The sequence below is a fragment of the Lissotriton helveticus genome, chromosome 6, assembly GCF_964261635.1.
Source record: "Lissotriton helveticus chromosome 6, aLisHel1.1, whole genome shotgun sequence".
Lineage (NCBI taxonomy): Eukaryota > Metazoa > Chordata > Amphibia > Caudata > Salamandridae > Lissotriton > Lissotriton helveticus.
Window position 1 is genome coordinate 576,896,631 of NC_136067.1, and position 18,243 is coordinate 576,914,873.

The 18,243-nt window shown below is 47.7% G+C and overlaps 1 protein-coding gene across 1 annotated transcript in view; it reads right to left on the reverse strand.

Annotated features, from left to right (window-relative positions):
- Positions 1-18,243, reverse strand: part of LMBRD1 (LMBR1 domain containing 1) — an 890,221-nt gene that overhangs the window by 644,899 nt on the left and 227,079 nt on the right. Inside the window, exon 4 of the mRNA XM_078648011.1 lies at positions 11,052-11,149. Within this exon, the coding sequence (XP_078504137.1) occupies positions 11,052-11,149 (98 nt within the window). The remainder of the gene's footprint in view (positions 1-11,051; positions 11,150-18,243) is intronic.

Here is an 18,243-nt window from a genome sequence, read left to right on the forward strand (position 1 = left end):
TACCATGGGTTGCAAGAAAAAATGGGAAAAAATATGGTTCCCCTGGGACAAATACAGAAATGCAGGTGAGGAATTGCTGGCCCGCGAATCAGCGAGCTCACTGGCTGCCTGTGTTTTGAGAACAAGCTGAATTAGACTTGTAGCCTGGTTTAAGTATGGTTTAATTATGATGTACAAGTAATGATACTTGAAACAATGCGCACATTTACGACTGACAATTGTCACTTCAACTTCTTTTTACTGAAATTACTTAATTTCTTCAATTTCACATGATTAAGGAAGGCAGTTATCATATTGGCCCCTGACGAAGGGACACATCGTCTCGAAATGCATTGGGCGGGCAAGAAGAATGTGAAAGATGTTGCAGGAAGATACTTGAAAGATCTAATTTGAATTTTGTTTCTTTGATGTATTGTTTTATTAAATGTATTGTGGAACAGTCGCATGCAATATAACACATAATTCATTGAGATATGTCAAAACAATTACAACAAATGTGAAATTAAATAAATGAAGTCGTTTCAGTAAAAAAAAAGTTGAAGTGACAATTGTCAGTCGAAAATGTGCACATTGTTTCAAGTATCATTACTTGTTTTTCCAAGAAGTGGACGTCTGTGTAGCTTAAGGGACAATCAGGTAGATTCATCATGGTCCCGATTTGCGAGTCCTTAATAGCGATTATTAAGGAATCGCTATTAAGGACTCTCAAATCGGGATTCATGTAGAAATTGCAAAATAAATTGTGATTCCTACAGCCTTCTTATTTGCGATTAGCAATTTGCTAATCACAAATAAGGATGCGATTTCAAGGGTGCCAGGGGTGTCCAATGGACACCCTGTAGCACCCCTGAAATGGAAATGTAGCCTGATGTTGCGCACACACATGTCCAAAGGACATGTGTGTGTGTAACATACCACTTAGAAAAATGCACTAAAGTGCATTTTTCTAAGTTTTCGCTATTTACCACGAAGTCAGACTTCGTGGTAAATAGCGGCCGGAAATTGCGATTTCGCAATTTGTAAAAGTTTCATGAATTGCATTTAAGGAATCTCAAATAGAGATTCCTTAAATGCAATTCCTCGCTAAAATGCGAATTCTGTATTAGCGATTTTTGCATTTGGGATGATGAATCCCAAATGCAAAAATTGCGCTCGCAAAGGGCCAGATTCTCAGAATCTCGTCCTTTGCGAGCCGTTTTCGGCTTGATGAATCTATCTGAATATGCTTTTCAAATGTAGCAAACACAGGTTCAGTGATTTAATTTGTTAAAGGTTTCAAAAAGATTTGAAAACATTGAGTGCATTATACGAACCCCGCTGAGTCTAATTATGATGTAACCTGTTTTGCGTAGACTATAACGACCATTGTTTATTGACCTTGCCATAATGTAATTGGTTATCGCATACTTGATCGTTTGAATGCATGTGCTCGCCTTTTATTATGATCTCCTCGTGAGCCTGTTTAATAAAGAGTTACAAAAAAAAATGTATAGGGAAGTCCCAGAAGTGCTGAAATCAAAGCCAATTCCCAAAGAAAAAGCGACAACAAAAATCCAGGATTGATTTTCACCAAACTTGGATGCGATGGAATGCCTGGTCCAACTCAAGGTTCTTTTTAGGTTTGGCAAAAATGTGTTCAGTTTTTGGAACAAAGCTAAATCGATATCATGACAGCTGGGATGACTTGTTGATTTTTCAAGTCTATCAATCAAAAATTAAAAAATAAAGGAATATAATTGGATGAGGAAAAAAAAGATTCCCCCGGCTTAATGCGAGTTCAACAACCAGGGTCGGGTCTGTAAACTGAGACATTTCAATGGCTACCCACAACTGAAATTGTGTGTTTGTTATGGCAGACACTACAGGTTACCACACATGGACACCTGCATCTTTTGGGGGGGGGGGGGGAAATAACCTGAGGACAGTAAAGTGCTTAATTTATGCTGCTGATTACAGTGGCACTCGTCGGTAGAGACGATGACTTATTTTAATCACCAGATTTTGAGCAAGAGAAAGAAAAGGCAGAACAGAAGAAATACGTGAAAAATAGGAAAATGTTGATAAAGGGAGAAAGCAGCGAAGAAAAAGAACTTGCATGAGTGACATATGGAGACAGGAAATGCAGGGTAGTGAGGTGGAATCAAGGCCAAACAGCACTTGCATTCAGAGAGCCAAGTATTTATCTGTAGTCTTCTAAGAAAAGCTCTGACGCCTTGACTTATTAAAGTATTCCTATGTGGATAATTAAACACTGGACGGTATAAGAGGATGGGGTATCCCCACGTCGAGGGAGGGAATCCAGAAGGGCGCCTCCTGGACACATACATTAAAAAAGGCCTTCATTTTAGGTCAAGGAGTCAGCGGACACGGGAGCTGGTCCAGGGTCCACTAGTAGAGCAACTGCGCACAGCCAAATCCCAGGTACAGGTGGTTTGACTTACTAGGACCTTGCATGATTCCTTTATTTTTTACTAAACAAATCATGAACACAATTGGTTGAATGGGACAGGCCTGAAAGCAGTGTCATGCTGCAGGCCAGTCCTTGTTCTTCTAGATCACTATGGAATAGGCCCGGGTGCAGACACTTGCAGAAATTAAATTCATATGCACATGGTCAGGTGGCAAAGACCTTGGGGAGGGGAGAATAAGGCTTAGAATTTGGCTACAGGCCAAGTACTGTACCCAGAGAAAACTTAACATGGCGAAGACTAGGACAGGCGCTGGCACAAGACCCTGTAAAAGGCAGGCCCTCCACAGAGTGCTCACTGTGTATGGCTAATGGTCATTCATAAATACTTGGGATGGGATAAGGTAGGTTGCAGGATACCCTAAAAAAGAAAGTCGATGAAAAAAACATTGTTAAATGTAAGTTATGGTTAATCTGTGTCCAATGAAACAAACATTTGTATATAAAAGCCTCCGAAATTACATGAGGTATTTACATTTAAAGTGAAGTTATGTTAATAACACAAAACCTAAAAGCCACTACAATTATCAAGTTATGATATCAAAGCACGATCCTGCCAGGAGGCGCTAGGGGGCGCACAGCGGAATGGCTGTGTGATTCACAGCTCCGCCGGGCGACCACAAACGATGTGATCTATCCCCGCTACAGACCCCACCATCTCGCCCACCGAACGGCTCCCCATGCATGGGAAGGTGCGGTGCGTCTGCGGGCGTAAAATTGACTGCCTACCCCCCGCGGAAGAGGCGATAATCAGCGGCGATCCAGAAGAGACACGGCGCTCCTGATAAGATGGCGGACTGTCGGGTCGCCGACCGGCTCGAAATCACAGCGGCCGGATAATCTGCGGGTGGCGTGAGGCTGAGATACGGACTGGGAGCGGGTAAGACACGTCCTTTATGACTGCGGACTGTACTCTCAGGCACACCGGAGCGCAGCAACTAACGCATACTTAATACGCTGCTTCCTACCACTCACTCGACATAATGGCGGCGCCCACAGCGCGAACGTTGACGCCTGCACCCTAGCGAGACTGGAAGCGCACTCAGGCTGACGGTGGCGCCCTGCCTGCCCCACACGCTACACTGAGGGAAATCGAATCGCCGGCGCTCTACAAAAAAAAAAAAGGCTGCCCGCCACCACGAAGTCTTACGCGGTAGCACTCCAACACGTAGGAAGCATGGCGGAGCGGCATGGAACGGAGAGCACTTACGGGCTGCACCCGCGCTTGTGATTATAATCCCTCGTCCCCGTGCGGAAGGTGAGGAGGAATGGGGACCGTCTCCACTACGAATACTGCTTAGATTTGGCCTCCTGCAGCGGCTACCCCCCTCCCAACCCTCAGTTGCTCTGTAGGATTGACCCTCGACTCTCGGCTACTGGTGGGACGCCTGGGGAAATAACAAACTCCTCCGGACAACACACTGAAACATCGTGGTGTCGCGGTCGCGCCTGGACTGCACGGTTCGAGGCATCTGACATCTACACGTGCGCATAGCCATCATCGGCGCCCTCCACCCCCGGGGACACCACGGTGGCAGCGGCAAGAACCACGAGGGCATCGGGCCCCGCTTCCAGAACGACTACACCTCAGGCTGTGGCAATGGGTAAGCCGGACAGACAACAGCCAAAGCTCTCGTTCGACAACAAGAAAACCAACAAAACCTCAGAGGACGAGACGGACGCCAGTGGCGCAACCGCGTCGACGCCAAATAGCAACATGGAGAAAATATTGCTAGCCATCCAGGCGAATTTACAAAACATCAACGGCAAACTGGATAACCTAACATGTAGAATGGATGGTATGGCTGCGAGACAAGAGAAGCACGGTGAGCGCCGGGACGACGCCGAAACGCGCATATCAGCAGTGGAGGACGAAGCGCACACGTCAACCGCCAAATGTACTGGTATGGAACGCATATTGGAGGTGATTAGGGCGAAGGAGGAGGACTTGGAAGCGCGCTCGAGGCGCAATAATGTGCGCATTACAGGTTTACCGGAGACGACCAACACCGGACGTATGGAGCTATACGTTGAAAACCTATGCAAAGATCTCTTTGGTGCAGAAGCGTTGTCGCCAGTGTTTATAGTGGAACGGGCCCACAGATCACTAGCGCCTCGACCGCCTCCTGGAGCGACGCCGAGACCGATAGTGGCGAGAATACTCAATTATCGAGACAGGGACACCATCCTCAGGCTGGCGCATGAGAAAGGAAAAATCACTCACCAAGGTAACTCCCTGGAATTTTATCCGGACCATACGGTTGCGGTTCAGCAGGCCAGAAAAGAATACACGGCAGTCAAGGCGAAACTAAGGGATCTCAACATCAGCTATTCCATGCTGTATCCTGCTAGGCTCCGAGTTACGTGGAAGGAAAAGGCGATAGTGCTGCCCTCACCCAAAGCGGCACAGGACTTCGTTAAAAAGGTGCTACGGGACGGTAGATCCAATGTACAGGAGGGGCAGCACCAAGATTCGGACTAAAGACGCCGGTAGGACCCACCAACACTTGGAGGTAAGACTCTCTCTGGTTGTGAATTGACTGAGCATGATCCTGTGGATCACTTCTAGCATTAGACTTTGACGGATGTATGGCTAAGGGTGTGACGAACTACTTATCACGGCAAAACATTGTATGTCCGGGACGGCGGCCCGGATCACTCCCACTGACTCTTCATACCATTGCAGATATGTAGCCTGGGGGTGCTTAGCGGTTACCCACATTCTGTATTCTAACACACATTGTCCTGATGCGACAGACCGAAAACACTGATACCAAGCACGCCACTCTGTTAATCATCGGTGGTCTCCTCATTGATAGGTACAGTTGCACGGTGTCCTCGATGGCCCTTCCTCATTCAGCTCACGGGCGCGCCCCACTGGCGCCTTAACAATGGGTCATGGACAGCGCAGGAGCTTCACTGTGGAAGGTTCCTGAAATATGCTGCTTTGTCGCACGAGCTATATCAGCACACATGTGAACCCGTGAATGTACATTGCTTGGTATTTATGGTGCACTTGGTTCTATGGGGGCGATGGGCTGTATATTGTAGCCACTGCGGGGCAGCCTGAATTTTCTGCTGGAACACGCTGCGGTACGGGAGACGGGCTGGATGACCGCTGTTGCACTGAACCTCGTGCTATGTCACTGCTGCCACTGGCGGATTGGGGGGTGGCGGATACACAGACACGTAAAACTGCATTTGTGACAGCTTTTGATAGTGTCGCCCACACCCGATGCATCGGGTGCAGAGTTGTGCTCCTTGCGGACCTCCACAAGGGTAATACCCAACACAAGTTCCACAGTATGGGTACTGATTTATTTGGTTCAGGTTTGTGGGATTTGTCTTCGAAGGGAATATGGCTTCGGCATGTTGGGGTTGCTGGAGTGAGTGGGATGGGGGGTTTTGATTGTTTAGAAAGACCACGAACATTGAAATGGGACATGATACTGAGTTCTCCCTGGCAGAGGACTGCTGCCGCTAAAGTATGTACTAATGGTGCAATGTGTTCAGAATTCACCTCTGATTGTTGTTTGCATATGAATGGATCACTACGGCCTATTAGATGACACAGGGTACTGGACATACGAGTAGAACACACTTGAACTTCCTCACTTGGAACGTTAGGGGCTTCGCCCAACCGCAGAAAATCAGGCAGATTTTTGCATGTCTCAGCAGATGGGATATAGATATTGCACTATTGCAGGAATCACATCTTGCACCCAACACGCACCCACATTTGGGGTCACGATGGGCGGAATCGACCTATAGGGCTTCCTATTCCTCTTATTCCCGGGGTGTACATATATTGATTCGGAAAGGAGTACATTTCAAATCGCATCAAATAGTACAGGATCCCAATGGCAGATACGTGATAGTTTCAGGCACCCTGCGTGGCCAACACATAACACTCCTTAACGTCTATGGTCCTAATACGGATACACCGGAGTTTTTCCGTGAGATATGGGGCCACTTACAACCACACACAAACACGCATATAATATGTGGAGGAGATTGGAACGTTACGTGTGTGGACGGGCTAGATCGCTCCTCCAATTCTTCTGAACAGCATAAGCAAGCACGGACAATGGTAGGGCATATGCTAAAAGATTTGTCACTAACAGATATTTGGAGAAATAGATATGCTACTGACCCAGGGGCCACCCACATCTCAGCATCTCATGGCAGCTGGTCACGCCTGGACTACTGGTTAGGCACGAACGATATTGCCCTGTGGGTAAAGGGGGTACAGGTGTTGCCACGCACATTGTCAGACCACAATCCCGTCTTGCTACAGCTCAGTATACCACAATACACTCCGCCTCCATTTCAGTGGAGGTTCAATTCGCAAGCCCTATCCGATTCTATTTACACAGATACATTAACGAAGGCAATCAGGGAATATTTCCAAATCAACTCACCAGTTGTTGAGGATTCGGGCCTATTGTGGGAAGCCTTCAAGGCCACGATAAGGGGTGTATGCATTAGCACCACTATAGGGGTTTTGAAAGACATCAGACGCCAGATCCGACGCTGCGAGACTCGCATGAGAGATATAGAACTGGCTTTTGAAAACACGCATGATGCTTCACTGTTGGCAGAACTGCGCGACCTGCATACTGAACATAACGATTTTATGGCTGCTGAAATCAAGTATTTAGATCGCAAACACATTGCTAGGACCTTTGGGGAAGGAGGCAGACCGGGAGGGACGCTGGCGAGGAAGATATGCGAGGGGAGGGGTCACTCGGCCATACTGCGAGTTAAATCAAAAGATGGCCTGATACAGACACAATCTGCAGACATCCTACATAACTTTGTAGACTCCTTCAGCACACTCTACAAATCACGACCCATAACACCGGAGGATGAGATTTTTAGTTACCTGCAGGATGTAGCAATTGGATGGCTGTCGGATGAACAGAGGGAACATTTAGCAATGCCCATCACAGTGGAGGAGGTGACTGCAGTGATTAAGTCACTACCTAATGGCAAGGCACCGGGCCCCGACGGGTACACTAATGAATTCTACAAACACTTTTCCGACACTCTAGCGCCTTACATGGTGGACATGTCTGGCGCCTCCTTCGAGAAATCCATACTTCCGCCTACTCTCCGTGAGGCATTAATCATTGCCCTCTTAAAACCGTCCAAAGACCCCGAGGAGTGCGACTCCTACAGGCCCTTATCGCTCATTAATGTGGACTCTAAAATACTCGCTAAACTACTTGAAGTCCGCCTATCCCCTCTAATGACACATCTGGTTCTCCCAGATCAGACTGGATTTATCCCCACAAGATCCACTTCCCACAATACAAGATCCCTATTTGCTTTGTCCCACTACCTCCAGCCCTCCGTTAAAGCCGTGGCGGTCATGCTTGACGCCGCCAAGGCGTTTGACTCCATTGAATGGAGTTATATGATTGCTATTTTACACAGGATGGGCTTTCCCAAACGGTTTGTCCAATGGGTCTCCCTGTTGTACACTCAACCATGCGCCAGAGTCCGTATCAATGGTTACGTCTCTACACCCTTTTGCGTGGAACGTGGCACCAGACAAGGGTGCCCCCTTTCCCCCTTACTTTTCGCGTTGGCGCTAGAGCCCCTGGCCTGCATAGTGAGACAAAACTACAAAACATCCGCTTTGCAATTTACGGCCAGGCCACTGCACATATCGCTGTACGCAGATGATATGCTGCTATATGTACGCGATCCTGACATTCATCTGAATAATTTGCTCAGAGAATACATTAGATTCGGGGGCCATTCAGGACTGGCAATCAACTGGTCCAAATCTTCTATAATACCCTTAACGGATACCACCACTCCCTTTGAAATCGACTACCCACTGGAATGGCAGAAGGATCCCATTCGTTATCTAGGGGTCATGTACCATAGGGATCCAGAGGAAGTCATACGAGCTAACTATGGGGTAGTGATATCCACGCTGAAAGAAAAAGTCCAGCGCTGGATCCACCTGCCGCTATCCCTGGCGGATAGGATAGCAATAGTAAAAATGAATATATTACCTAAACTATTGTACCTTTTTAACAATATTTCCATCACACCCTCCGGGGAAATATTTCGCCGAATTAAGTCACTAGTACTGACACTGATATGGGCTGGCAAACAAGCCCGTATAGATCTCCAGACGTTGACACTCCCATATCTACAGAGCGGTTTTGGAGTACCGGACTTTCTCCTATATTACCTTTGTGCCCAAGCGCAGTATGCGGCTTATTGGTATCACGAGATACCATATCTCACTCACACAGCCATAGAAGAAGGAGATGCAGATCCTGTCCCCCTGTCAGCGATAGTATCACATGCTAGAACATCACTGCATGCGAAAGACATTAACACCATAGATACCACAGTAAAAGCCTGGCGTAAACTTGGACAATTGGCCCACAAGCTCCCGCTATACGCGCCGGCAATGCCCTTACAGCACCATCACGCGCTGTCAGTCACCAGTGAGAAGGTAGGCATGTCTCTCCTGCGGAGAACTGGCATAGATAAGATGGGGGACCTGTTTCAAGACGGCACATTCCTGGACATCGAACACTTAACATATATTCAAAACAAGACCCCCATGTTCCGCTTCACGTATTCTAGATTGACACGTGCACTGAAAGAACACTATCCATCATTTCCTGTGGAACCGGAATGCTTGGCCCCACTGCAGCTAATTATTACTACACAGGACTTATCACACTTGGTGTCTAGATTATACGCAGCAGCACAGTCCGAGATAGCAAGACCCGCTGCAAAGGCTAAGGCACGGTGGGACTCGGAGCTAGAGAATCCGTTATCAGATGAGGACTGGCAACAAACCTGTGCATTGACACAAATACTCACACCTAATGGGAACCTAAGAATTATACACTACAAATTCATCCATCAGGCATACTATACCCCTAAAAAACTACTTAAATTCGGACTCCAAGACGAGGATAGATGCAAAAGATGTAACAGGGAAGGTGCGGACTTTACACATCTAGCTTGGTACTGCGACAAGATATCAGATTACTGGGTGGACATTACCTCCACGCTCACTCTCATGCTGGAGGAGGAGGTGGGTTGTACGATACAAACATGTCTCCTTGGTATTGTCCCACAATTTCGTGCGCTAAAGCGTAAGTTCTGTGTTATATCTTTATTACTGGCTAAAAGACAGGTTGCACAGTGCTGGCATAGTCGAAAAGTACCGAAGAAATCCACATGGTTACATGACATGTCCGTCTGTAGAGATAAACTGATGACATACGAGGAGAACCCTCCTGCAAACTCTAGGCCCAAGGATTATTGGTACTTCCTGACAGACTATCTCAACTCACTGGAGGTGGACACAGTAGTGTGAACTAATTACCGATACAGTCCAGGGTGTTGATAAAGTGTGTATAGGCTGAACACGTCCAATTAATAGTCCGGAGGGGAGAACCAGGTCAGTTATGATGATCGCAAATTCCAATGTGGATGGTTTCAATGTCCGGTCTTTAAGTTGAGTTCTTTCACTGTTCCTATCTATAAAATTACAAATGTAAGACTCATGTTCAAGATGCTAACTGCGAGATCTAAAGAGGTTGAGTAGAGGGGCGGTTTCAACTATTTGATGAGACTGATCTTATTATTATTGTCATTTGTTGGCTGTCTACTCATACTTTGCAAGCCGGCCCCCGGGTTGTAGGCTCGCGGCTGTGTAAAAAATGTCGGTTGTTAATAAAGGTCTTACAAAAAAAAAAAAGCACGATCCTGCCATGCACTGCTCATGACCTTGCACTTTACTGATGACCTATCAGTTGTCATGACCGCACACAACATCTCTGCTGACATAAGATGAAATGATCAAAGGAACCTCAAACATTATTGATAGCATTACTGGTGACATGGCATACGACAATGGCTCAAAGCCAGGCTCTGATCCTAGTGTGCCCATGGCATGCCTGGCCGTGCCCAGCGAAGTGAAGGGAAGGGAAGGGGGGAATACAGCCCCTGGCCAACACTCTGTTCTGTGTACAAAGCCCGTGCTAGCCTCCGAAACCAGGAAGCGTGCATATTTGAGGTTGGGCTTTAGTGGATTCTGAGTTGCAGAGGCACTAGGAGTCATCAGTGAGGTCAATGGTGATGTGATTTCTGTTGACATCTGTAGAGTTAGCTCATCAATGTTGTTCTTGTCGTATGCGATGTATAAGAATAATGTACTGGTGGAATGGTTTTTGCGTTGTTCACCATAAATGGTTTCATATAGCGGCGTTTAGGTTTTGCACCTGCTTTAGTACATGCCTTCATTAAAAGGTATTAGGAAAAATTCAGTTTCTGTAACACATTTTTTTCTCTTATAAATAAATAACCATAACATCACTTTGACAAACTTTTTCAGAGACACTGTAGGAGGTATGTTTGACAGATAGCAGTCAGGTAAAAGCTGCCTAAAAGATTGCCAAGGGAATAAGGTTATAGGGAACAGGTCAATAAGACTACAGACATGCAGAGAAAATAATTGGTAGAGTGCACACACCCACTTGAACCCACTTAGCAGTAGTCTCAAACCTCAACAACAAGGAGCAGAATCCACTGCACTTACAGAGCAATTGTTGCTATCATTCTCATCCTTCTCTTCATAGAAAAAGTAGACAAAGGGAATCCACAAAAATACGCAAAATAAGATGATGGAATATAGAACTGCGAAAAAAAACAAATATTAAATTTCATTTTAAAAGCCATTTTAAAAAACAAGCATTTTGTAAACATTCAGTTACTTTATACTCTTCTTCAGTGGTCAAGGCATGCATGCACCTTTCGTCAAATTGATTTCACACAGGCAGATGTTAAGTCAACTGATTTCTTTTACAAGTCAGTCCCACCATCTCATGGCCAATACATATTCTCATTAAAGAGCCAACGTATTAGGTAATACTGTGGGATTTTCTTACATTTCACCGTGGAACAAACACCAACACACTCTTGACGCCAGTGTTCACCTTGCATTGATTGTCGTTTTTTTGTTTCTACGGGAGGGTGGCTTCGTACCAGTGCAGCCATCCTCACTTTTCCCACCGGCATGTCGCCACTTTCAACTGCCGCACAGTTTAATAAAACGCTGCAGTGAATGCAGCGAAATGCCCTTCGGCATAACTAACGCAGGCCAAAGTCTGTATACCCTATTGTGGGTGTCACAAAAAAACACATAGGTATAAGTCAAGAGAAAAACTCACGACATTTAACTGTCACAATTACTGGGTACAGACATATTTAGCCTCACAAACAAAATCAGTTCCTTACCTGTAACTACCGTTCCCCGGCATCAAACAAGAAATGCGTTACTTACCTGTAACAGCAGTTATCCAGTATTGGTGTCTTTCATGGATTCACATGCCTGAATCATTCCCCGTCGTCGAGACGGGAGCCTCCGGTACATAAAAAAGTAATGTCCTATAGACATACATAGAGAAAATAGGCCTAAGGGCCTCCCCTTAGTAGCCTTTCTTAGTCCTTATGTAAAAAGGACCAAACTCTCCCAGTCAGCCAATCAGCTCCGACCTCCCTCTAGAACCTTCCTGGGAGGAGCCTCAGTCCCTCAGATTTTCGTACGCACCCAGCTAGGTAGGCGTAATGTTGTCAGAGAGGGATGTGAGTCCTTCCCGGGGAGGCGGGAGGGTTGCATGTGAATCCATGAAAGACACCAATACTGGATAACTGCTGTTACAGGTAAGTAACGCATTTCTTATCCAGTATTAGGGGTGTCTTTCATGGATTCACATGCCTGAATCAGAATAGTTAGCAGTCAGATATGCACATTTGTGATGTAAATCAGTTCTGCAGTCATGTTAGACAATGCATATAACATCACATATAGTATCACAAGAGCAAGGAATGTGCATACCTGGATGGCGGGAAGTAGGAAGGCTCACCTCACTGAAAGAGATGGCGAAGCACCGCTTGACCCACTGCCATATCCTTCTGAAGTTCGATATCCAGGCAGTAGTGGCTGGAGAAAGTGTGCGGTGACTTCCAGGTCGCCGCTCTGCCAATGTCCAAGATTGGCACCCCCGCGAAGAGTGCTGCTGACGTGGACATCGTCCTGGTGGAATGTTGTAGGAAGGTAGAGCCCTGACTATGGTTGCCCCCAACTTTTTGCCTGGTGTTTTGCTGGTTTTCTGACTTAGTTGACCTGGGGCCCTGCTATTCAGGACCCCAGGCCTACTGCTCTCTCTGTAAAATGGATTCCATGTACCTTAGGTACATATCTAAATTGGATACTGAGTCACCTTATCAGTCCCTGTACAGTGTACCTTAGGTACCCAGGGCATAGGTGTACCCAGGGCCTACCAGGGGCTGCAGCATGTATTATGCCACCCCTGGCTGGCCATCCAAATCTGACACAACTGGCTGCTTGACAGCTGGGGCAAGGTGGTGTAATCACCCTTTGCTTTAGATATAGTATACCTATATCTAACCCTAAAAATGGACACACAGATCTCCTATCAGTCACTCCTATGGCAGGCCTTAACAATCCTGAAGGCAGAGTGCTTGGAATCGTGTGAGATGGTGCTCTGGCATGAGCTGAGCCTGTCTGCGGCTTTCGGGACCCATCCCTTAGCCGTTTCCATGATATCGCATACCATATACTCTTAAGTGCATTATAATCCTCGCGGTTATGTGCCAACTCTGGTATCGCTTTATCAAAACATGTCGAGTAAGGTGTCATACGAATTGGAATACTAACCCCTCGCCAATTCTGGCGACGGGGTTAGCATTCCACCCTTCTAGAGGGACACGACATGTATGTAACCCCTAACCCCGGTTAAAGTCAGACAGAGCCTTAGCATCCACAAAATGGATGCTGCCACCGAGACACAAGTCTGCCCTCCTGCTGCTGGGAGTCCTCCCAGAGCAGGAGATAAGGACAAAGGGTTTCCTGCCAGGGGCGGTGCCAGCACCGTCCCAGACAGGGTTTTGTGTATTGTAGGTAGGCAGGGCTTTAGAGGAAGGTGACTGCACGTGGCACCCCGGTGCTCACTGTGCATAGGCTGGCTGGAACCAGTTCCAGGGTCACTCCAGACCCTGTGCTGGGGAAAAGCCCGCCAAGGAAGTGGGTGTAACCACCCCCCTCCTAGTCCCACCCATAGGGCAGGACTTAGTCGCGTGCCAGCCCCTTTTTACAGGATAAAGGTAGAGACTGGCCCCCTTCCAAATCAGATCATCTTTGAATCCTGAAACTACTTTCTGCGAAAGGAACTCAAGACTTCTTCCTAAGATTTCTCCCTTGTGACTAAGGAGTAGTCACCCTGCATCCGCAGGCACCATCTAAGAACACTGCGGTCTGCTGCAAGTCCTTCCTCCGGAATCCGACTGCCCAGCTCGACGAGAACCGACTTCCCTGGCACCTCTGACCTCTACCTGCACCATCAGTCACGCTGAGATTCGTGGGTGTGACGAGACCTCGAGGGACCGGCCATCTTCAAGACTGCACGACTTCTTTCCAGCAAGCCCGCCGAGTGAATTCCTGGTGAGTGCTTTGGGGACCGAGAAGCCCCGACCCTGAGCAGCTCCAGCACCGAAGTGCAGCCTCCCAGCATCTCCACGATCTGCGTGGGGCCCTTCTGCTTTTTGCTGCTCACCGCGTTGTTTGGCTACTAGCCCGTTGGCTTGTGGCCTTCTGAACGACGCCCGACGACATTTCTGCTGCTGGTCTGGTTGCTCCAGACTGGCCCTTGCTCCCTTCCAGAAGAGGAGCACCCCGGACCCTCCTGGTCCACTCAAGACGCCATTTTGAGTCCACCGCGTGGGCTTGAATTAGCCAAGGCTTGTTGCCCAATCCTGGGTAACTTCGACGCCGACGACTTCATCCTTCGTGGGACAGCTCGCACCTCCATCCTGGTCGCCGACAACGCCTCCTGGTCCGAGAGACTGCAGAGCCCAGCAGCGCCCACTTACCTGACTGCGGTGACTTCGCCCGGTGCCATCCTGGTGCCCACTTAATCACTGGCTAGTGATTCAAGAACTTGGTCCCCTCTGCTTTCAGGTTTTCTTCTTCCTTGATCCAGGCTTGGATACATCGAACTTTCCTTCACTGGTCGCCTGCCAGCAACTTCTTCCTTCCAGGCTCCTGGTCCGGCAACGAGATCCCCGACGTCTTTTCAGACCTATGCAGCTGCAGCCCCTGGGCTAGGTAACTTCGGCACTCCGGTGTCCCAGCATAGCCTCACTATCCAAGGGTCAGGATCCACTGTCGTTTTCTCCCTACCAGGTCGGGTTCACCCGTGAACACTAACTTTGTGAATTCTAGCTTCCATAGACTTTGTCCCGCATCCCGCGTGAGAGTGCACACTCTGCACCCGAGTCCCCTAGGCCTCCTAGTAGTAATCTAACGATTCCCTAGTCCAGTCCTAGCGATTCCAAAGCCTATTAGAACTGTTACTTACCTGCTAGTAATTCGCATTCCACTTTTAGCGTATATGGTTTTTCGTGCCCCTCGGGCATTTGTGTATAACGTGCTAACTTAAGTATTTTCGTAAGAGTTTTGTTGTGTGCTTAGCTCCCTGTCTCATAAAGAGCCAGGGTAGTCTTGTTATAAATAAATACACTGTTTATTTTCATAACAACTTGTGTGGTGTCCTTTCACTGGGTGTTCAAGGGGTAATGTGATGGTAAAACAGCTGGCTTAACACGCCCTCTAGAGTCTTAGCCTTAGACTGCTCGTATCCATGCTACTAGGATAGCTGGTCTATAAGGTTGACTTACAACCAATCATCAATAAGGGTTGTTTGGACTGATATATAGTGATCACTAGAATAGTGAACACTGCACATCAGGCCAACTTCTCACATTGGTGAGCAGCGGGTGGGATTTGAGCTTGCTGTTGTTTTACCACACATATCCTAAGAATATCTTGTGAAAGATCACATAAGTACTAAAGGTACATATAACTTAGCTTAGAATACTCTGAGTTCTACTGAACCAGCTGTTGTAGCTCCTAGGGCCTAGCACACCCTAAACTACAACTCTAGCAAGGGATCAGTAGGCAAACATATAGTGTAGGTAAGTGCACCACTTACACCTCACTAGAAAAGCATGTCGACTCAGGAGGACTCTACTGAGACTCCCCTGGTCAGTGTTGACCCTCCACAGGTCACTTCAAGATATGCAGCTCTCAGTTTCCATGAGATGAGACAGATCTGTGTCTCCAGGAAACTGAAGCAGGGGTCTAACCCCACCACTTCCTTTCTGATAGGTCTCTTAGAGACATATGATGCCAGAAAGCTTTCTCAGTTACATGAGAACATGCCAGCCTTAGAGGGAACCTCTGGGGATCCAGATCTCCACAACACTGATTCAGCAGTTGAGGAGGAGGATCAGGAGGTACTCTCTGGGGATGAGGTAGACAAGGGTCTTGAGGTAGTCAGAAGGCTAACTAGGACCAACTTAGACTTGCTTGGGCTAGGATCTGGGGGACCCCCAGTACTGACCCTAAGTAGGCCTAACCTTGGAGTTAGGAGAGATAGATCTCTTTCTAGGGACTCCATTAGATCTCTGCACTCTAATGCCTCTTCTCAGGGGAGAAGGAACTCTCCCCAGAGGAGATTGACTTCCCCTCAGAGAAGAGAGCATGAAGCAAGGATGAGACAAGCTAAACTAAGGATTGAAAGGGAAGAACTTGCCCTGGCCAAAGAGAAGCTTGCCTTTGCTAGAGAGCAGCAGATGTGTGGGTTAGCTCCCACTGGTGGCAGCAATCTCCCAAGAGATAGAGAGAAGGGTTTAGATACTAAACACCTGACTAAAATAGTGCCCCCCTTTAAGCAAGGGGATGACATCCAGAAATGGATGGCTGCTTTGGAGAGGGCCTGCACTGTGCAGGGCATTCCCCAGAGTCAGTGGGCAGCTATACTGTGGCTCTCCTTTGATGGTAAAGGTAGAGATAAGCTCCTCACTACTAGAGTTGAGGATGCTAACAATTACCAGGTCCTGAAAAATGCACTGGTTGATGGGTTTGGTTTAACCACTGAGCAGTACAGGTTGCTGTTCAGAGACACCCAGAAAACTCAGTCTCAGGACTGGTCTGACTTTGTTGATTGTGCCACTAAGGCTTTGGAAGGCTGGCTACTGGGTAGTAAGGTTACTGATTTCAAGGGATTGTATAATCTAATTATGAGAGAGCAAGTCTTAAATAATTGTCAGAACCAGTTATTACACCAGCACCTGGTAGACTCTGATCTGACCTCTCCAGAAGAATTGGGTAAGAGGGCAGACAAATGGGTCAGAACCAGGATTAGGCCCAAGAACCAAGGTGGTGACCAGAAAAAGGAATCAACCAAGCCTCAAGAGAAGGGTGGGAATAAATCTACAGATCAAACCACATCAGGGCCCCAAAAATCCTCTGAGGGGGGTGGGTCCCAGAATCCTTCCAACAACCAGAAGAAACCTTATTGTTATCCCTGTAAACAGGTGGGTCATTTAAAAACTGACAGCAGTTGCCCAAAGAATAACAATAAGGAAAACATACCCCCAAGTAACATTCCCAAACCTCCTGTTACTACTAGTAGTAATCCCCCAGGTGGTGGGAGTGCCCCCAAGAATTTGGGTGCATTTACTTTGGGAGGTCCTGGGGACTCTGGCCTAACCAGGTCCCCAAACTTAGATACTCTTGTCTGTGAGACTGGCATGGGGTTTGCCAACTTCACAACTTGTCCCAACACTTTGGGCAAGTACAGACAGGAGCCCCTCATCAATGGTATAAAAGTTGAGGCCTATAGAGATACAGGGGCTAGCATCACTATGGTGACTGAGAGTCTAGTCCCCTCAAGGCAACTTTTACCTGGTGCCACATACCAGGTAACCAATATTGATGGAGTCCAGAGGGATCATCCCATGGCAGTGGTCAATCTCAGCTGGGGAGGTGTCACTGGCCACAAGAGAGTGGCAGTGTCACCAAACTTGCCTGTAGATTGCCTACTGGGGAATGATTTAGAGCTCTCAGCCTGGGCTGAAGTTGAGCAAGAAACCCATTCTAAAATGGTAAATACCCATGGTAAGGTTAGTGGGGCAGTGATAGCCACAGCCCCAGTCCAAGATGTCCTCCCTGAACAGGTCAGGAGGGTTGTGCCAGTCACAACCCCATCTCAGACAACTTCCTTCCCAGAACAGGTTGTCAAGGCTGTCATGGTAACAGCCCACACCCAAACTGAGCCCCCTCCTGAAAAGGTTGGGAGAGTTGTGATGGCCACAGCTCAAACTCAGACAGATGACAGTGTTGTGAAGCCTGAAACTATGGATCACTCCACTCAGACAGAGAGTATTGAGGAGGAAGAGAAATCTCCCTCCCACCAGACTTTAGGAAAGGATCAGCCTCCTCAGGGAACTGATCTGACCCCTTCTGAAGAAACTGCCACAGAGGTAGTCAGGCCTAGCCTGGCAGAACCCCTGATGTCAGTGGACCCTTCCAAGGTGGGACCCAGTCTGGAGCAGGTAACCTGCCCCTCTCTACCCTGCCTCAGTCAGCCCAGGGCTGTAGAGATCAGGGAGGCCAGTGTTGGACCCCAAAGGGCCCCCTGTCCAAAAGAATCTCCCAATCAACAGATTAAGGGCACTGAAGCTAGTAGTACTAGCCAAGTGAAAATAAAACACACTCCTGAGGGATCCCCCTTAAAATTAGTTAGGGACCTCCCCCAGATGGACACTGCTGGGCACAGCCAAACCTGGGACCTGAGGGCCCCAGACCTGACCTGTCCCTCCAGTAAGCCAAACAGAGGGACCCAACCTCCAGCTGTAGGTAGCCA